We start from the raw sequence: 18,234 nt of genomic DNA on the forward strand, positions 1-18,234 counted from the left end.
CATATGATTGTAGATAACAAAGTGTTTTTCTAATGGTCGCTGGTGTGGATCCCATCAATGCCACCATGTCGATGAGGATGCAAACCAACCGGCTGAGATTATGACCAAAACACTTTATTAGTTGCTAGAGGTCACATTTTATCATCACCAACAGAAAAAAAATACTACCAGTATATACCAAATGGAGGAGAATCAGAAAGAGAAGGAATGCATATGTGTAAACAACAACGAAGGTAAAACTATAGTAAACACTAGGCGGCCACAAATAAACTGACACACACACAGTAGAGCAGAAGTAAGTTTGGGTAAAACTACATACACACCCAACATGTCATGCCAGCTAATGGAAATGTAGGTATTTTTACTGACCTTGCCAAGTGTTGTTTGCTAATACCACATTGACCATTCCTCTCTGACCGCCGTCACTGACAGATGCAAATGGCGATCCATCACCAAGTCATCAAATCCATCATGGTTGAGATCTCCAACTGACAGAGACATGCCAAGGTTGCAGTATTCGATGTCCTGAAAGTGATGATGTAGACGACTCATTTTTAAAATGCAGAACTTTGTACATCACATGGGGACTCACTGAAAGTTGCTCATTTTCCTCTAAAAACATCAAACTTTACTAATGATCAAAAAACAAAATGGAATGCTTCATTATGGTTGAATGTGAAGAGGTAGCTCTCATGAGAAATATAAATCGAGTCATACATGTACACTTTCCCATGATTTGACTCTCAAACTTTCTCGTAACTATTTTTTTCTGAATAGGGGAAACGTGGATTTCAAATGCATCATAATACAAACAAATCTGCATGTGTAAACAAACACAGAACTATGCAAATTCATAAGAATGCATTTTCCCGGTGTTTGTGTTTGTACTGCAATCACATGACATCGTTGGCATCAACTTCAGTCTGGGTGCAACATTTTATCCCAGCATTTCAGTAACATGTATAAGCTACAAGAAGTTCATAACATACTCCTATTAGTGTTTTAGCAAGTATACTAAAATTGCCAGTTACATATGTAAAAGCTATAAGAACAAGTTTATGATATATATTGTACTCCTTGGATATCACCATAAGTATTGATGAGGGACTGTTTAATGGTAACTTAAAGGGACTGTATCCATTAACCTTTTATTTTTGTTCTCTGTCTTTGCTTAAAGCTATGGTGTCTCTGATTTTTCCTAAAAAACAACTTTGCTTGCATTTGATCGATCATTCCACGCTGAGTTAGGACGTGTTATTTCTTACATGCGACTAATTTATGTTAAGATCAAAAACCCAAAAATCTTAGTTCAGGTGAACGTATGGAAACAAACGACTCCTCACACAGTGAAGTCGAGCTAGGGAGTCCTACATGCTTGTTTGCATTTATAAATAAACAGACTCCCAAGCAAACTGAACAAAACATGCTGACAGTAGCCCAAGATTACCGGCTAAGTTATCAGCCCCATACTTTGGGACTTAGTCTCCACACTAACAAACAATTATGTCGTGACACTATAGCTTTAAATTTCTTGATCCATTCCAAAAAGTATGTTTACAAAGATTTCATTTCAAGTGTGGAGAAAAACTGATAAGAACAAGTTAATTAAATCGACTTGGTGGACTGTCTTTTAATTATGCTCTAGGAGGAAAGTCTGCATAGCATTCCACTTTTAGTGATCCGGAAACATTGGGGAATCTGATGAATGAACACTGGAGGTTTAATGAGTGCTGAGTGTGATTTCATTCACAAGACTCCCTGATGGTTTACCTTAACACTGTACTTTGTATCAGCCAGAGTGACCACTTCAAGTGTAATACGATGCAGAATTTCCTCCTGAAGTGTATTTAACAAGTCATCGTTGATGACACAGTCCCGCTTGTCAAGTGTGTTATAATCTTTGGTGTCTAGTTTACTGTAGAATGACATTGATGCAACTTGTGTCAGGACTGTGACTTGCAAAATAATGTTATCTGAGCATCACTTAGTAAATGACCTGTTGGTCACATCATGTTGATCATATCGTGAAATAAATTGACATACATATGTATCTCATAGTACTTTATCCTTGTGCCAAGTTTAAACAAAATTGGTTGAGGGAAGTTTGAATTACACTTCAAAGACATAAAATATTGCATGCATGGCTGTGTGGCCCCATATTGGATGATATTGCAAAATAAATCGACATGCGTATGTATGCCAAAGTGCCTTGCCTTTGTGTCAAATTTGAACAAAATCCATTCAAAAGTGTCTGAGAAATAGCTGCAGTTGGACAGACACACTGACGGACGGATGGGACTCATCTATAAGTCCCCATCACACTGCATCAGCAGGAATTAGCTTTGTGCCAAGTTTGAACAACATCAGTTCAGGGATGTTCCGGTTATTATTGAAAGACATAAAAATTGCATAAAAATGGCCGCCTGGCGGCCATATTTGATCATATTGCAAAAAAATTGACGTGCATGTGTATGTCATAGTGCATTGCCTTTGTGCCAAGTTTGAATGAAATCGGTGCAGGGACATTTGAGTTATGGTTGAAAGACATGAAAAATCACATAAAAATGGCTGCCTGGCGGCCATATTTTTTTATTTATTTATTTATTTAAATCAGGCTCTAGGCCCATAGACAAAGAAAGAAAAAAAAATAAAAAAAAAATACACAAACGGTAGTGGAAACTATACAAGCTAACACGCAGAAACAACAAAATAAAAACTAGTATAAAATAGTTTTCCAACGCCTGCACTGATCAGAATCAGTATATGTACAGTCATAAATATTCTTGACATAAATGTTAGTACAATTCTGTATTCTACTGATAAAATTATGAACACACTTGCGCATTAACTCGCCAAATGATAACACAGAAAACGTCACAAACATAGCACTGGCGCTGCACCGCCTAGGAAGACTGAAAAGCCGTCTAAAACAGTTGTTGTATGCAACACGAATTTTGTCATACGAACTTAATTTAAAATTTGACCAAAGATGACAACAGTACAAATTAGTACAAAAAGACTTGAATAACTTAACTTTAACTTCACTGGAGCAATATGCAAATTTTCTAAAAAGAAAGTTGGCACGGATGTAAAGTAAACGAACTTGTCTACTGATGTCATCATCATCCATAAAGCTACTAAGAATAAACACACCAAGATACTTGTATGAATTCACAAACGTGAGATTCAACCCATTTAGATGAACAATGGGCGCATTCAGAAGTTTAAAACCACTCGGTATAATCATCATACAAACAGTTTTTTTCTGATTATACAGAATATCGTGTTCATTAGCATAAATTTAACAAACATGAATTAAATGCTGCAAGCCTTTACTAGAAGGACTAAAAATGATTAAATCATCAGCGTAGCTAATATGATTTAAAATTATACCACCAAATAAACACCCAATTTTACAACTCGACAAATGAGAGCTCAGCTCATCAATATACACGTTAAACAAAAGTGGCGAGAGAATGCCACCTTGTCGAACACCATTTAAAACGTTAAAAGCAGGCGATACACTTGATCCCCACTTCACACAGATTTGCTGATATCTGTACCAAGAGACAAAGTCGTACAAACATAAGTGGGATTCCTCTTAAAATAAGTTTCTTAAAAAGTGTCCAATGGTTTACACGATCGAACGCTTTAGAAGCATCCATAAACCACAAAAACATAGGACTCTTATGAGACTTATAAAACTGAATTAGTTCCCTGAAGAGATAAATACATTGATCTGTAGAATGCTGATAGCTTTAAAGCCAAACTGGTTAGCTGACGTGTACAAGTATGACTCAATATGTTTCAACAGGACATGTTCTAAAATCTTTGAGAAAACAGAGGAAATAGCGATAGGTCTATAGTTACTCCTGTCACCCACATCATCAGATTTGTCTTTAATACTAGGCACCAAGACAGTAGAAATCATATTTGGAGGCAAGTATCCATGTGTCATACAAGCATTGAAAATAATCATTAAAAGTACAGCAAGTCTATTACCAGCATAAGCAACATGCTCAGATGAAATACTATCAAGACCACATGCCTTACCATTGTCCAGCTTTTCAATAGCATATTTGATATCCATAACAGTAAACATACAATTTAACGGATTAACATTCAATAAAGTGTCTTCTACAAACGTTTTGTGACTTTCTCTCCTGACCGAGGAGAACAGATCTTTAAAGTGATCATGCCACATGTACGCTATGTCTTTATGACCAGTGGCTCCCCCTACTGTGTTAGCAAGTGGAACACGACTAGAAGCCTGTTGATCTACATGTTTCCAAAATTGAATATCGTTCTTATTAATCAGATCAGAGGCGAGGGCGTCTGCCTTGGCTGTACGTTCATTATGTTTACACCACCGCAAGGCATATTTAAAATTGGCTCTAGTGGTTTGCATTTTACGAAAAATGTGACCTTGTTTAGGTTTTGAAAAACTAATCCACAACTTAAAAGCACTTCTTGCTTCATCATGGGCCGTTTTTACGAAATCATTCCAGCCTGGTACATTAAAATGGCTCTTATTATTTGATTGGGGAATGCTGTTGTCAGCTGCCTCAGACAGGCTATTTACAATATTGTCATTACAGTGAATTGAATCAGTACAATTTACATCACTACAATGCAAAAGTTCATTGGGAACGACAAGATTTTTAAGCAAATTATCACAATTTACACGGTACGAATCAAGATGACTAGGTTTAGCTGCATGCCATTTACACCGACCACAAAAGTGTCATGATCCAGCTCAAAATGTGGAAGGTTGTTAACATTTAAACAAACACACAAGGGAAAGTGATCTGACGTGTGAAAATCGTAGAGTATGTTAACATCAGAAATGGAATTATGCCCCTGGATTGTTGATACACAGTGATCAATCCAAGATGTTCTGGCGTGAGAATCACTGAAAAAAGTAAAATGATTACCACCATCTAAAAATTAACATCTGAGAGAACATAAGAGTGATCACTACAAAAAGACTTGAGTTCATTACCAAAAGAACTGTTTTTGTGAACACTAGCATTCCAATCTCCTAAAATGTAAACGCAAGACGTATCAAAGTCAGTAACAATGGAATGCAGAAGACCAGATGACTTAAAAAACATTCATAATTTTCACCATTATTTCTAATCATCATATGGCATGTAAACATTGAGGAAAAGTAGCTTTTGATTATTCCATTCAAATAATAGACCCATAATCCTGTCAGTTTCATTATCAAACTTCAAAACTTTTACAGAGTTACCAAAGCTTTTTCTCCATAAAATACCAAGGCCGCCATAGGGGCGCCCAACGAGAATGCTTTTATCAACAGGCATAGCTGTGATACCATCAGCATAAAAGGAGTTATCAATATTCTTAAAAAGATTAGATCGTCAGCAGCTAACCACGTTTCTTGAAGTAAAACAATGTCATGAGACTCACACAAAAGCTTAATTTCATTAACAGAAGTTTTCACATTCTTACAGTTAAAACTAGCAATTTTAAGACTTTCAGCCATTAAATGTTAAAAAAAGAGAACACGTAGAGATAAAACTATAAAAACAGTTTGTCAGTCAAAAAATTGCCTCACCAAAACATCTTGAGGCCAAATAGTTGGGACTAACAATTTGTTTTTTATACTATCCTCGATAAGAATTCTGAATGATTTATAAGAATCATGTCTAGATTTTAACTCGATACACTTTACATGAATATTAATTTTATTAAACACATAGTCCTGCAGGTCAGCGATACTCGTAGTCGGCTTTAGTCTACTGATGAATACGCCACCTCTTTCGCGTACAGTTCTGGTTGGATCACGACGAACACCACTGATTGTAGTTGCGGCACCCTTGTTGGTGCCGTAGATGACATGATATTGGATCATATCGCAAAATAAATTGACGTGCATGTGTATGTCATAGTGCATTGCCTTTTTGCCAAGTTTGAATGAAATCGATGCAGGGACATTAGAATTATGGTTGAAAGACATTAAAAATCGCATAAAAATGGCCGCCTGGCGGCCATATTTGATCGTATTGCAAAAAAAATTGAGGTGCATGTGTATGTCATAGTGCATTGCCTTTGTGCCAAGTTTGAATGAAATCGGTGCAGGGACATTTGAGTTATGGTTGAAAGACATGAAAACTCGCATAAAAATGGCCGCCTGGCGGCCATATTGGATCGTATCGGGAAATAAATTTACGTGCATGTGTATGTCATAGTGCATTGCCTTTGTGCCAAGTTTGAATGAAATCAGTGCAGCGACATTTAAGTTATGGTTGAAAGACATGAAAAATCGATAAAAATGGTCGCCTGGCGGCCATATTGGATTGTATTGGGAAATAAATTTACGTGCATGTGTATGTCATAGTGCATTGCCTTTGTGCCAAGTTTGAATGAATCGGTGCAGGGACATTTGAGTTATGGTTGAAAGACATTAAAAATCGCATAAAAATATCCGCCTGGTAGCCATATTGGATCGTATCGCGAAATAAATTGACGTGCATCTGTATCCCATAGTGCATTGCCCATGTGCCAAGTTTGGACAAAATCGGTTCAGCATTGTCTGAGAAACGGCTGCGGACGGACGGACGCACAGATGGACGGACGGACAGACGGGACCCAATCTATAAGTCCCCGCCGGACTTCGTCCGCGGGACTAAAAAACAGTCGACTATGTCGATTTTACGGTTGTCCGTATCAGTTTTTCTCCACACTTAAATGAAAATCGTAGTAATTTCCCCCTTGTTCAGCTTTGTAATACAGAGTGTATTTATTTAAAGTCCCATGAGCTGCAACTTTTGACATTATTTTCATGATTTTATATTTGGATTTAATATAGTTCATACAAATTTTCTTACTCAGAGACATTTACTCATGACAAGCATTATTATCCACTGAGTTGGACTGCATGGGGAGGTTTCAGTAAGACAAATAATAAAACAGTGCCGCACCCAAATATGGCGCCCCCATAGAAGTTTATGATAAACAGTGTAAATGGTGCATGTACACATTTGAATCTTTGCAAATACAACATGGTGCAACCCAATGAAAGGACGGGAAAGGGATTCATTCCACTTCGAAAAATTCTACGTTTTTCACATAATATGGCAAGATTTTGAAAATGGCGGGAAATTCAAATTACAAATAATCTGCCCAATTTCTTGCCTATTCTGCCACCGGCGAAAGTTGTTGAGGCATAGTTGGTGTCTGTATCGTTAAATTTATAGATAACAATAAATTTCTAAGAAAATTGGAAGGTATCTTGAGGTTGGACATTTACGCAGAGTTGCAGCTCATGGGCCTTTAATGGGCATTGTTACTGTTTAAATTTAAATTTTTTTTGTTGTCAACACAGGCTTGGCAAGTTTTTGTCTCAACACAAATATACTTAAAGTCAGTTTTGAGAACACAGATGGCAGCAGGTAGTGTGGTCTATCTCTACTGGCAATAGGTTTGATCAATTTTGCCTAATTATGAGTGAAATGTTGCATTTTTTTGTTGAAATAGCATTCGATGGATATTCAAGGGTTCATTTGAATAGAAAATGGTAACAGTTGGAAAGCGGGCTGTGCAGAAAAAAGTACACAAAGCACTAATAGAGGAATAACTTCAATGCGATTTCATGCTTTATGAACCCATGAATATCCACCATATGCTGTTTCAATACAAGTCATCGTTGATGACACAGTCCCCCGCTTGTCTATTTTGTTATAATCTTTGGTGTCTAGGTAGCTGTGGAATGACATTGATGCAACTGCGTCAGGTCTGTGACTTGCAAAATAATCTGAGCAACGTCCAATAAATGACTTATCTCTGCCGGTAATAACCGTTAAAGGAAGTTTTGATGACAATTATCACACATGACTATGCCCTCACTAAGTGCCTCTAGTGTCATGATGGCATGTACATGCATGGATTGGTGGAATTTTCGGAATGATATGGGATCGGTATGTTGTTGTAATCAGCCATTTTGGTTTGCATAAGGAAACAAATTAATGTGCACAATGTACTTTATAGTACTTTACCTTTGTATTGAGTTTGAACATCATAACTTCAGGGATGTTAAAGTTCTGGTTCAAAGACATATAAAATCACAACAAAATTGTAATAAAATGGCTGTCTAATGACTATATTGAATTGTATCACAAAATTAGTAGACGTGCATAGGTATGCCATAGTCTCTGTACCAAGTTTCAACAAAACTGGTTAAGGGATGTTAGAATTATGCCTAAAAGACATGGAAAAATGCAAAAAAATGACTGTCTAGGTACATAAATTGGATCATATCACGAAATAAATTCACACAAATATGTAGGCCATAGTACTTCGCCTCTGTGCCAAGTTTGAACAAAATCAATTCAGGGACATTTGAGTTGTGATTCAAAGACATGAAAAATCGCAACAAAATGGCTGCGTAGAGCATAAATTGGATTGTATCACGACATAAATTGAAGTGCATGTGTATGCCATAGTGCACTGTCTTTGTGCCAAGTTTGAACAAAATCAGTTCAGGGATGTTTCAGTTATGGCTGAAAGACATGGAAAAATCGCAACAAAATGACTGTCAGGCGGCCTCGCGACATAAATTGACGTGCATGTATATGCCATAGGGCAGTGTCTTTATGCCAAGTTTGAACAAAATCAGTTCAGGGATGTTTGAGTTATGGCTGAAAGACATTGAAAAATCACAACAAAATGGCCACCAGGTGGCCATATTGGATCGTATTGCGACATAAATTGACGTGCATGTATATGTCATAGTGCAGTGTCTTTATGCCAAGTTTAAACAAAATCAGTTCAGGGATGTTTGAGTTATGGCTGAAAGACATGAAAAATCGCAACAAAATGGCCGCCAGGCGGCCATATTGGATCGTATCGCGACATAAATTGACGTGCATGTATATGCCATAGGGCAGTGTCTTTATGCCAAGTTTGAACAAATCAGTTCAGGATGTTTGAGTTATGGCTGAAAGACATTGAAAAATCACAACAAAATGGCCACCAGGTGGCCATATTGGATCGTATTGCAACATAAATTGACGTGCATGTATATGTCATAGTGCAGTGTCTTTATGCCAAGTTTAAACAAAATCAGTTCAGGGATGTTTGAGTTATGGCTGAAAGACATGAAAAAATCGCAACAAAATGGCCGCCAGGCGGCCATATTGGATCGTATCGCGACATAAATTGACGTGCATGTATATGCCATAGTACAGTGTCTTTATACGAGATTTGAACAAAATCAGTTCAGGGACATTTGAGTTATGGCTGAAAGACATGGAAAAATCGCAACAAAATGGCCGCCAGGCGGCCATATTGGATCGTATCGCGACATAAATTGACGTGCATGTATATGCTATAGTACAGTGTCTTTATACGAAATTTGAACAAAATCAGTTCAGGGACGTTTGAGTTATGGCTGAAAGACATGGAAAATCGCAACAAAATGGCCGCCAGGCGGCCATATTGGATCGTATCGCATTATAAATTGACGTGCATGTATATGCCATAGTACAGTGTCTTTATACAAAATTTGAACAAAATCAGTTCAGGGACATTTGAGTTATGGCTGAAAGACATGGAAAAATCGCAACAAAATGGCCGCCTGGCGGCCATATTGGATCGTATCGCAACATAAATTGACATGCATGTATATCCATAGTGCAGTGTCTTTATGCCAAGTTTGAAGAAAATCAGTTCAGGGATGCTTGAGTTATGGTTGAAAGTCATGAAAAATCGCAACAAATGGCCGCCTGGCGGCCATATTGGATCGTATCGCAAAAATAAATAGACGTGCATCTGTATGACGTAGTTCTTTGCCTTTGTGCCAAGTTTGAACAAAATCGGTCCAGCAGTGTCTGAGAACTGGCTGCGGACGGACGGACGCACGGACGCACGCACGCACGGACGGACGGGACCCAATCTATAAGTTCCCGCCGGACTTCGTCCGCGGGGACTAAAAATACATGAGAGTTCAGCCGTATTACATACTTACTGAGCAAAATTGATCAAATCTTTCACCAACCAAGAAGTGCAGACCATCTCATATCCTTGCCCTCTGTGGGATTAAAAATTATTCCTTTAACAGCCCAAAAGTTATCTCGCAATAAAGGATATAATCTTGTTTTGGATACAATATAGTTCCACTAAATCACTATGTCAGTACTGTTACTGGTATGGTACATGTAGAACACCACCTCATAAAATTTTGGAGTCCTTCTAAAGATAATAATAATAATAATAATAATAATAATAATAATAAAGAATATCACCTCACAAACTATTGTCATATCAGGCTTGGTTTTCAATTTTCCCTCTGATCCAAAATACACATAGACTTCTCCCTGCAATGATGCAATAGTTTAAAGGTCAAATAAAGGTCATAAACCTGACAATGCTATCATGAATAATAATATGACAACAAAAAAATAATAATAATAATATAATAATAATAATAACAATAATACCATTAAACTATTTTAAGACATTTTCATACCATAGTGAAGCTGTGCAGAAAATGTGAGATAAAAGCCTTTAGTCAACATTAACAAGCTATTTTGTAACAAATTTTGATAAAAAAAGATAAATATTATTTTCTATTTAAAAGGGTATTTTCTCATCAGGGAATTGTCTTAACCAAGGATCAAGACATTGCCTTGTATTTTCCATGCCATATTTCATGCTAAAAGTTCTAGACATATGCTAGAAATACAATGGGTTGAATCTGCTTCAAAACAGGTTCTGTACTTACTGTGTATTTCAGTTTATCTGAGTTGACAGAAGGTGCGCTGACCACTAGGTCATTCAACCCGTCTACATTGAGGTCAACCACTGTGAGGGCGCTGCCAAATCTACCATTCAGCTGTAGATTTCAGAAAAAAAAAACATTTTTTACAGATTACATTCAGCTGTATATTGGTCAATTTGCTAGATAAGGTTTGTTACTTTGTATCCAGATTTACGGTAAGTTTACACATTTATGGACTTGGAGGCAACATCTTACAAACATGCAGAGGGCTGCAGATAACACATGAGCACTTTACTGAAATGGTTTCCAAAAACTATGTCGTGTAAGATGTTTGTACATTCAAAGTAAATGACATTATGTTTGTTTCTTGGCAGACTGTGATGTGCAGATACACCAAATCCAGCAATAAAATTTTCATAGAGGCAGTCATTTCTTATAACTTGTTCAATCTTGTACACCTACTCCAAATCAGTTAAAGGACAGTAGCTGTAACTTTATGCACTACTATAGTATTGTTACACATCTCAACCTAGAATAGGGAGAATCATGGAATCCCCTAGTGATTGACCTCAGTGTGCAGCCGTGTCAATTCCTTGTGCCAAGAATGTTATCAAAAATTAATTTCTTAACGGACAGAAATCCAACAATGTTTACAAACAACATGCAACGTAATCAACCAAGTGGGCAAGAGTAGAATATGATCCTCACTAATCAGCATTTAGTGTGGTTTCAATGGAATCTGACTTGGTTTCCATCATAAGTATGGGCAAAGAAATGGTCAAAGGTTACAGCTACTGGGGCTTTAACAGCCTATAGTACATGTACTTCTATACACATCCTACAGGAAACAAATTTACACACAAAATAACTTAAATTTGGTTTGAAAATACTATGAAAATAATTCATCAATAGCAGCTATTGCAGCTAAATTTACAACACCCTAAAATAACATGCACTTATTCCTAATACTATGAGTAATACACCCATTGCAAATCTCGGACACGCAGTGTTTCACATGAACCGGAAGTGCGGTAAAGTATCGACAACGCTGCCGTTAAACAACACAAAAAACTCAGATATTTTCCAGATATAAGACTTTTCAGTCGTAAAAGATGCATAGGAATACTTGGCAGTGAGAATTTTATTGACAACTTTGTGTCCTTTACTAAGAAACAAATCAGTTCTTCAAATTTCGACATTTTATGCACAAAAATGGGCCTGTTCCTTGTTATAGCATATGCATCGTCTGACGATACTTTACTGCACTTCCGGTTCTCATGAAACAATACGTGCCAAAATGCGCGTCGCGAGATTCGCAATGGGCGTATAGTCATGAATTCTCAATAGCAATGACTCACCCTACACAGGGGTACCGGTATAAGTGAAACAGCTAGGGTTGGTGTGACCTATCTAATTAAAAAAACTTACCTTCAGACCATTCAAAATTAAGTTAGCATCATGGTTTAAGTTCTTCTTGACCAGCGGTAGACCATTGGCATCACCATACACTATGTAGACCCTGCCTTGTTGGTAGTTGTCATTGATGCTATGTCCTGGAGCTCCAATTATCAAGTCTTGGAAATTATCATTATTGACATCCCCAGTAATAACACTCCTGTGACAAGAGAATTAGTGCCTATCTTAGTAGTGTCAAATAAAAGTTGACCTTTTAATGACCTTGAAGAAAGTTACATCTTGGGATTTTATGTTTGTATAAGTCTACCACTTGGATGAATTACCAGCAGTCTTATTACACAACCATGGAAGTTAAACCATGATCAATCATGGACAATGTGGTTGTTTGTTTTCTGCATCTATTCACAGAACGTTAAACTGAAAGTCTGGAGATTTCCTGCCAACCACATGGTGACAATACTCAAAAGAATGTGATTAAAAGTGCTCCAATGAAAGGCCTGACTCGGGGATGAAATATCAAACACTAACTACAACAGAGTTATTCAGACACTGAACTCTTAAGGTAGCGATGCATGTTAGAAGGCGATTTTTGTCAAATTTCACTTTTTTACATAAATGGGTAGTGCTGATACTGTCCCTCATTATGATACACGCGTATTGGTGAAAAGGTTACGGATCGTCTAAAAACCGCGCATTTCTAAAACAGTTGGCCATAGAACCCCTGCAGTATGTGTTTTTGTTTGCGGCGTTTTTCTCGATTTCTTTTTTACCGTTTTTCAACTTCAAAAGAATTTAACTTCGCTTTGCGTCGGCCGAATCGTCCAAAAATTTCACACATGATTGTTTACATACCGTACATAAAACGGATTTTTATTTTGCCGATAACGGACTCCAAGCTTGAATAATCGAAAGTTGAATTTGACTCATCGTGATTCATATCGATTTTTTCTGAATTTCCAACTTCCGAGTTCTGTCATATGTGAATGAAAGCAGATAACAAAAAACAAAATATCCGTTTTTATCCCAGTGAGCTCTAGTTTTGAATAAGATATTAAGTTTGAGAAAGTGATTTGAAGTTTTTGACTTAAATTCTTTTGAATGAAATAATCGCAAAATTGAGTTTTTTTTTACCCCAAAACATGCCCATGTCGGATAGCAATAAAATTTTTAAATCATAATAAATTTCAGATATTCAGCTTTCAGGAAATGTATGGTTTATTGGGGTTTCCTCTTTGTTTTCGGTGAGAACTATGGCTTTGAAAAAAATCGTGCAGTAACATGCATCGCTACCTTAAGAAGTCAGTGATAGCCGTACATACAAAAATATCTGCAACAATTTAAAGTATTATTAGTTTAGTGTAGGATTTTTTCTACCATGGTCTGTCTGCATTCAGGATTTCTCTTAATTTCTCTTAATTCAATTAGGACAGTTCCTGTTTGTACTCACCATCCTAAATGTGCCGTTTGTGAATTTACTGTATAAGTAGCATCAGGTTTGATAAGATTGTCTGCTTTCAGTTTCCTTTTACGTGTCCTCACTTCCCTTTGTCTGGTTATTTTATGAAGTTTTTTCTGTAAATTTACAAAAAAAAATATTACTATTGAGCTTTCAATGGTATATGATGTTTATATTTTTTTTAAACCTTGCTCTCAACCTTGCCTTATACTTACTATTATGTTTGAAGATAAGTCCTCACAAATTCTTTTCAGCACAAACATTAAGGATCAGAAATTTGGCAAAATTTTTGCAAAAGCTTTTCCTCTCAGTTTTTGTGAAAATCCACTTCGCAAGGTGGTTATTTCTCACTACCTTGAATACTTTTGTACGCCATGCTTAGGGGTCAAATCACCTTGTAACAGTGGCATTGTGGGAAACCACCTTTATGTAAACTAGTCTTTGCAACAAAAACTTAGAGGAGAGTGATATTTCTAGTACTTCATCTTCTCCTCACAGTATAAATACCTAATTTGAAGGAAGCACGATGCTCTAAAGAATTTTCACTTTTATTCATTTTTCCTGTTGCAAAGATTTCAATACAACTCTAAATTACATTGATCCACTTGTTAAAATACACCATCTTTCATTGTGTCAAGCCAATTAGATTTTAATCACTCACCTAGGTAGCAAAAACCTATTTAAGATAGGGAGAATTGTACCGTAATGTTCTATGCTATACCTGTAGACCTTCAGAAGCTCGTAAATACACTCCCCTAGGTGTGCTTGTCACTATGACATCATCCCTGGTTAGACCCCCGAAGTTCAGCTTTGGAGGTGCTGGGTTTTTGCCAGGATATCTCTGTGTTGCTGTCAGGTCATGTGATGTTTTATTACAAGTGATGAACAAAGGATTGTGGGGATATCACAGTCTCTGAAATGATGTGAAAAATTGACTTAAAAGGTGTCTACACCTCTTATCAACATATTACTTACAAAGAAGAAAAAATATTATATTTTTCAAAGTGACTTTTTCTCAACTATGAAATTAGAGATCCATACAGGCAAACATTGTGAAACAAACTTTTTACAAAGTGAAATAAATAAATTACAAATGTAGTATCAACTGGTTCTGATGATTGGCTATAATACTCATCTTATTTAAGGTGTGAAAACATTGTTAATTATTATGAAATCCTGATAACATATAAAATGGGGAATTTCATGATATATTTCAGGGTAAGTGGTCTTAAAAAATGCAAGTCATAGTGTCCCATGTTATTAAAGAGCAATTAGCATAATAACAGAGGAACAGCCCATTGGTTTATCTTTAGATTTATTAATTGATACATAGTACATCAGGCCATTCAGCTAAGCTAAGGTTAGATGGTTTGAATACTACAAACTTTGTACCCATGCTGCAGTGATGTGAAGAGCATGGTTCAAAGCAATACATTGTTGATTTGCACATGTTCCAAACTTTATGTTAAGCATGTTTGGTGCTTGTTGACATCACATTTCAGAATTGCTTGCAGTATTTTTTAAAGAAACACTATGGTTGATCTGTGCATGTGTCAAACCAGTCTATGTTGATGTTTTGTGTACAATGACACAACCCTGGCTGTTAGCACAAGGGCCATCAATACCAATGGCCAATGACAAACTCTATCAACTTACATTCTATTAAATAGAATCTCTCTTAGCTTTGTGACTTTGTTGCAAATTTTTAAGTGTTTGATAACTTTCGTTTGATTTTTGTTACAATGCGCTGAGTGCCTTCTGTTTTGGTATCAGTGCTGGAGTGCACCTATGAAAGTTATGGGTTGATTCAATCTCTGCAAAACATATGACAAACAGGATAAATGGTATACCAACAGATACCAAACATGCTGAGATACCGACAGATGCCAAACTCTGCATTATACCAACTGATACCTGACATGTTAATATACTGACAGATGCAAAACATATACTGGTATACCAACAGATCTTTTGGTATACCAGATACCAAATATGTTGATATATCAACAGAAGCAAAACATGTTGATATACCAACAGATACCAAACATGCTGATATACTGACAGATAGGAAACATGTACCGAAAAAGGCCACCCAAGGCACATTGTAATATAATCACACTCACGACATGCCATATTCTACCATGTGGATGACATCATGCCATATATTCTGTGTCCACACCGCCATATCATCAACACCACCCAGGAAAAAACTCTGGTACTGTTCCAACAGAAATGGTGACTTGGCTGAATACACTGGATAAAGCTGCATGAGATATACATTGACATGGAAATCACATACATGTTTGTCCAAGAAAAGAAACCATACGGATCCTCGTATACATGCATCTGTACAGTTTTCAGAGAAACAGGGAAAAAGGAAGAGTGCCATCAAGAATTGGCTACAAAAATGGATCTTAAATGTGTATTGTAAACTTGTGCAAGGACCCAAACTTGTACACACGATAACTCTTATTTTCCATTTCACTGATTTCATTTTGTAATCAGTGCTTTATTTCGACATTATATGCCATGCTTTTTCAAACATAATCTTGTAAAGTATATTAATTGAATCGCAAAAATAGAAGATTTAGCTGGGTGATTTAAGAAAATTATTAGTCTCGTAATGATGAATTATTTGACTCACCTTTGCCATGACTATTTTTTCTCCCAATCTGATAGAGAAATGGGGAGGAAATTGCAAGATGAGGCATGGAAATTACATGCAGAAGGATATAGAGACAGAATGTGTCTCTGAAATACTGCAGGTTTCAGAAATTGTTCATATGCTACAAATTACAAACTCTCTCTCTCCCTCCCTCTCTCTCTCTCTCCTCTCTCTCTCTCTCTCTCTCTCTCTCTCTCTCTCTCTCTCTCTCTCTCTCTCTCTCTCTCTAACACACACACACAAACACACATCAAGGATAGTCAAAAGTCACCGAATGCAATTATTTTGATGTAATACCATTTAGTATATTCACTGATACATATACTTATCTTTATCATCTGGTTTGGTGATGTCCTCAGTGATGTACCCTAATGATTTAGGTTTGTAAATATCTGCACACAGATAATATGGTACAAGGAAAAGATTTAAATTTTTCTCATCCCTAAGTATTTTTTCAAGCTGTGAAGTTGGTGTATCAGCTGACTATGTTGGCATAGCAATCAATGATACCAGGTTTCTTACCTTGCTAAGAACATCAATGCTGAACATTCAATCAACGTGGCCGGAGAAATCACTTTTTTACCGTAATACTCTTCATAAATTTCTACAACATCCTGTACAGGAATGTACCTGTAAAAGTCCAGAAATGATCAATTTGTACGCAGTATTCAATGACACTGTCTGTAACTCTTGGATGTTTTCTTACCAGTATGCCCTCAAGCTAAGCCAATTTGACATGTCATGATGCAGAAAAACTCTCTGTGATTCAAGGAAAATGCTGACCATACATGTAAAGGTATAGGGGTGACCCTGATACAAAGAAATTTTTCAAAATCTTGAAATTGACGCACAGTGTTAAAAATTTGTTTGTCAGAGGGCACAATGTTTCTCAGATTCTAAATATTTTTTTTCTGTGTAATCAACAGAGTCTCCTACTGCTTGCAGAATCCTAGTGTACCAAGTATATTGCAGAAACAGCATTTATATGTACATGTAAGCAGTGGTCATTGTTATCGTTGATGAATTAAGCCTGGAATTAAGTGCAATTTTGAACTGTGACATTGCTAAACGCACACATAATTGCCAAGTTGAAAAGCTAAATACTGACATTTTGATGTGATTTAGACAGCTGAACAAGAAACTTCAGCTCATACACAACAAAACATATTTTTTTAAAAAGCAGAGACCTGTACCCATACTGGTAACTAGTCCTTGAATGAGAAAATGTCACTGAAAAAGCTCACTTTCATTGGTTGAGGTTCAATTAAGAATTCACTTCTGATGCATATCAGCAGAAACAGCGCCCTCAAGAGATGAATGTCTAAAGTGTTGAAACACTGAAATCACTGCTGCACTGTTCAAATTCCTAGTCGAACCTGGGGCTTGAATCAGATATTCTTTCATTCCATCCCATTTTATTTCCCTCCATTCTAGTGACTTTGATATTGGCATAGGTCATTCACATTAAAAGAGACTGTCTGAAAGTTCTGAAGTTGTAAATTAAAATGAACTCAACACAAATAATGCTTCCATGGTGTAGTCATTTGTCACATCATTTTTCTTTCATAGAATGGACCTATCTTCTCAACAAAAAAAGCCTTTCCGACAACGTGACTTAAAAATAGTTTTTTTCTTATTTGTGTGATATAGTCATGCTTGGTATCAATCTCGTTAAAAGCAGCTGTTTGTGCCGGTTGGGCTTGTCTCCTTTAGTAGACCTTGTCTTTTCACCTGTGCAAAGTGCGCCGCTGGCGGCAGGACATGGTGAGTCGCGTCGCTCTGCCACCATGTCACTCGCCTAGTCTGGTTCCCTGTCCCTCTCTCCTGCTACTGGGGCTACACTCACGAAAATGGTCAGGTATGGGTCGCCATATTGGTCAAGATCTTGACAAAATTGGTGGACTGTCACATAACTTCAGTCCCATGATACACCAACGTGAATGAGACCGTCAT

General features: G+C 36.9%; 1 protein-coding gene across 1 annotated transcript; it reads right to left on the bottom strand.

Moving 5' to 3' along the window:
* Window positions 1-387: 387 nt before the first annotated feature.
* On the bottom strand, window positions 388-17,710 carry LOC139139938 (phosphatidylinositol-glycan-specific phospholipase D-like). Its single transcript, XM_070708900.1, has 9 exons — window positions 17,658-17,710; window positions 16,804-16,911; window positions 16,261-16,288; window positions 15,747-15,879; window positions 14,338-14,465; window positions 13,608-13,732; window positions 12,173-12,359; window positions 10,748-10,858; window positions 388-525 (listed from the first exon to the last, which is right to left on the bottom strand). The coding sequence occupies exons 1-9, from the start codon at window positions 17,708-17,710 to the stop codon at window positions 388-390; spliced, it is 1,011 nt and encodes a 336-aa protein (XP_070565001.1).
* Window positions 17,711-18,234: the final 524 nt, after the last annotated feature.

This window comes from Ptychodera flava, chromosome 9 (genome assembly GCF_041260155.1).
Source record: "Ptychodera flava strain L36383 chromosome 9, AS_Pfla_20210202, whole genome shotgun sequence".
Taxonomy (NCBI): domain Eukaryota; kingdom Metazoa; phylum Hemichordata; class Enteropneusta; family Ptychoderidae; genus Ptychodera; species Ptychodera flava.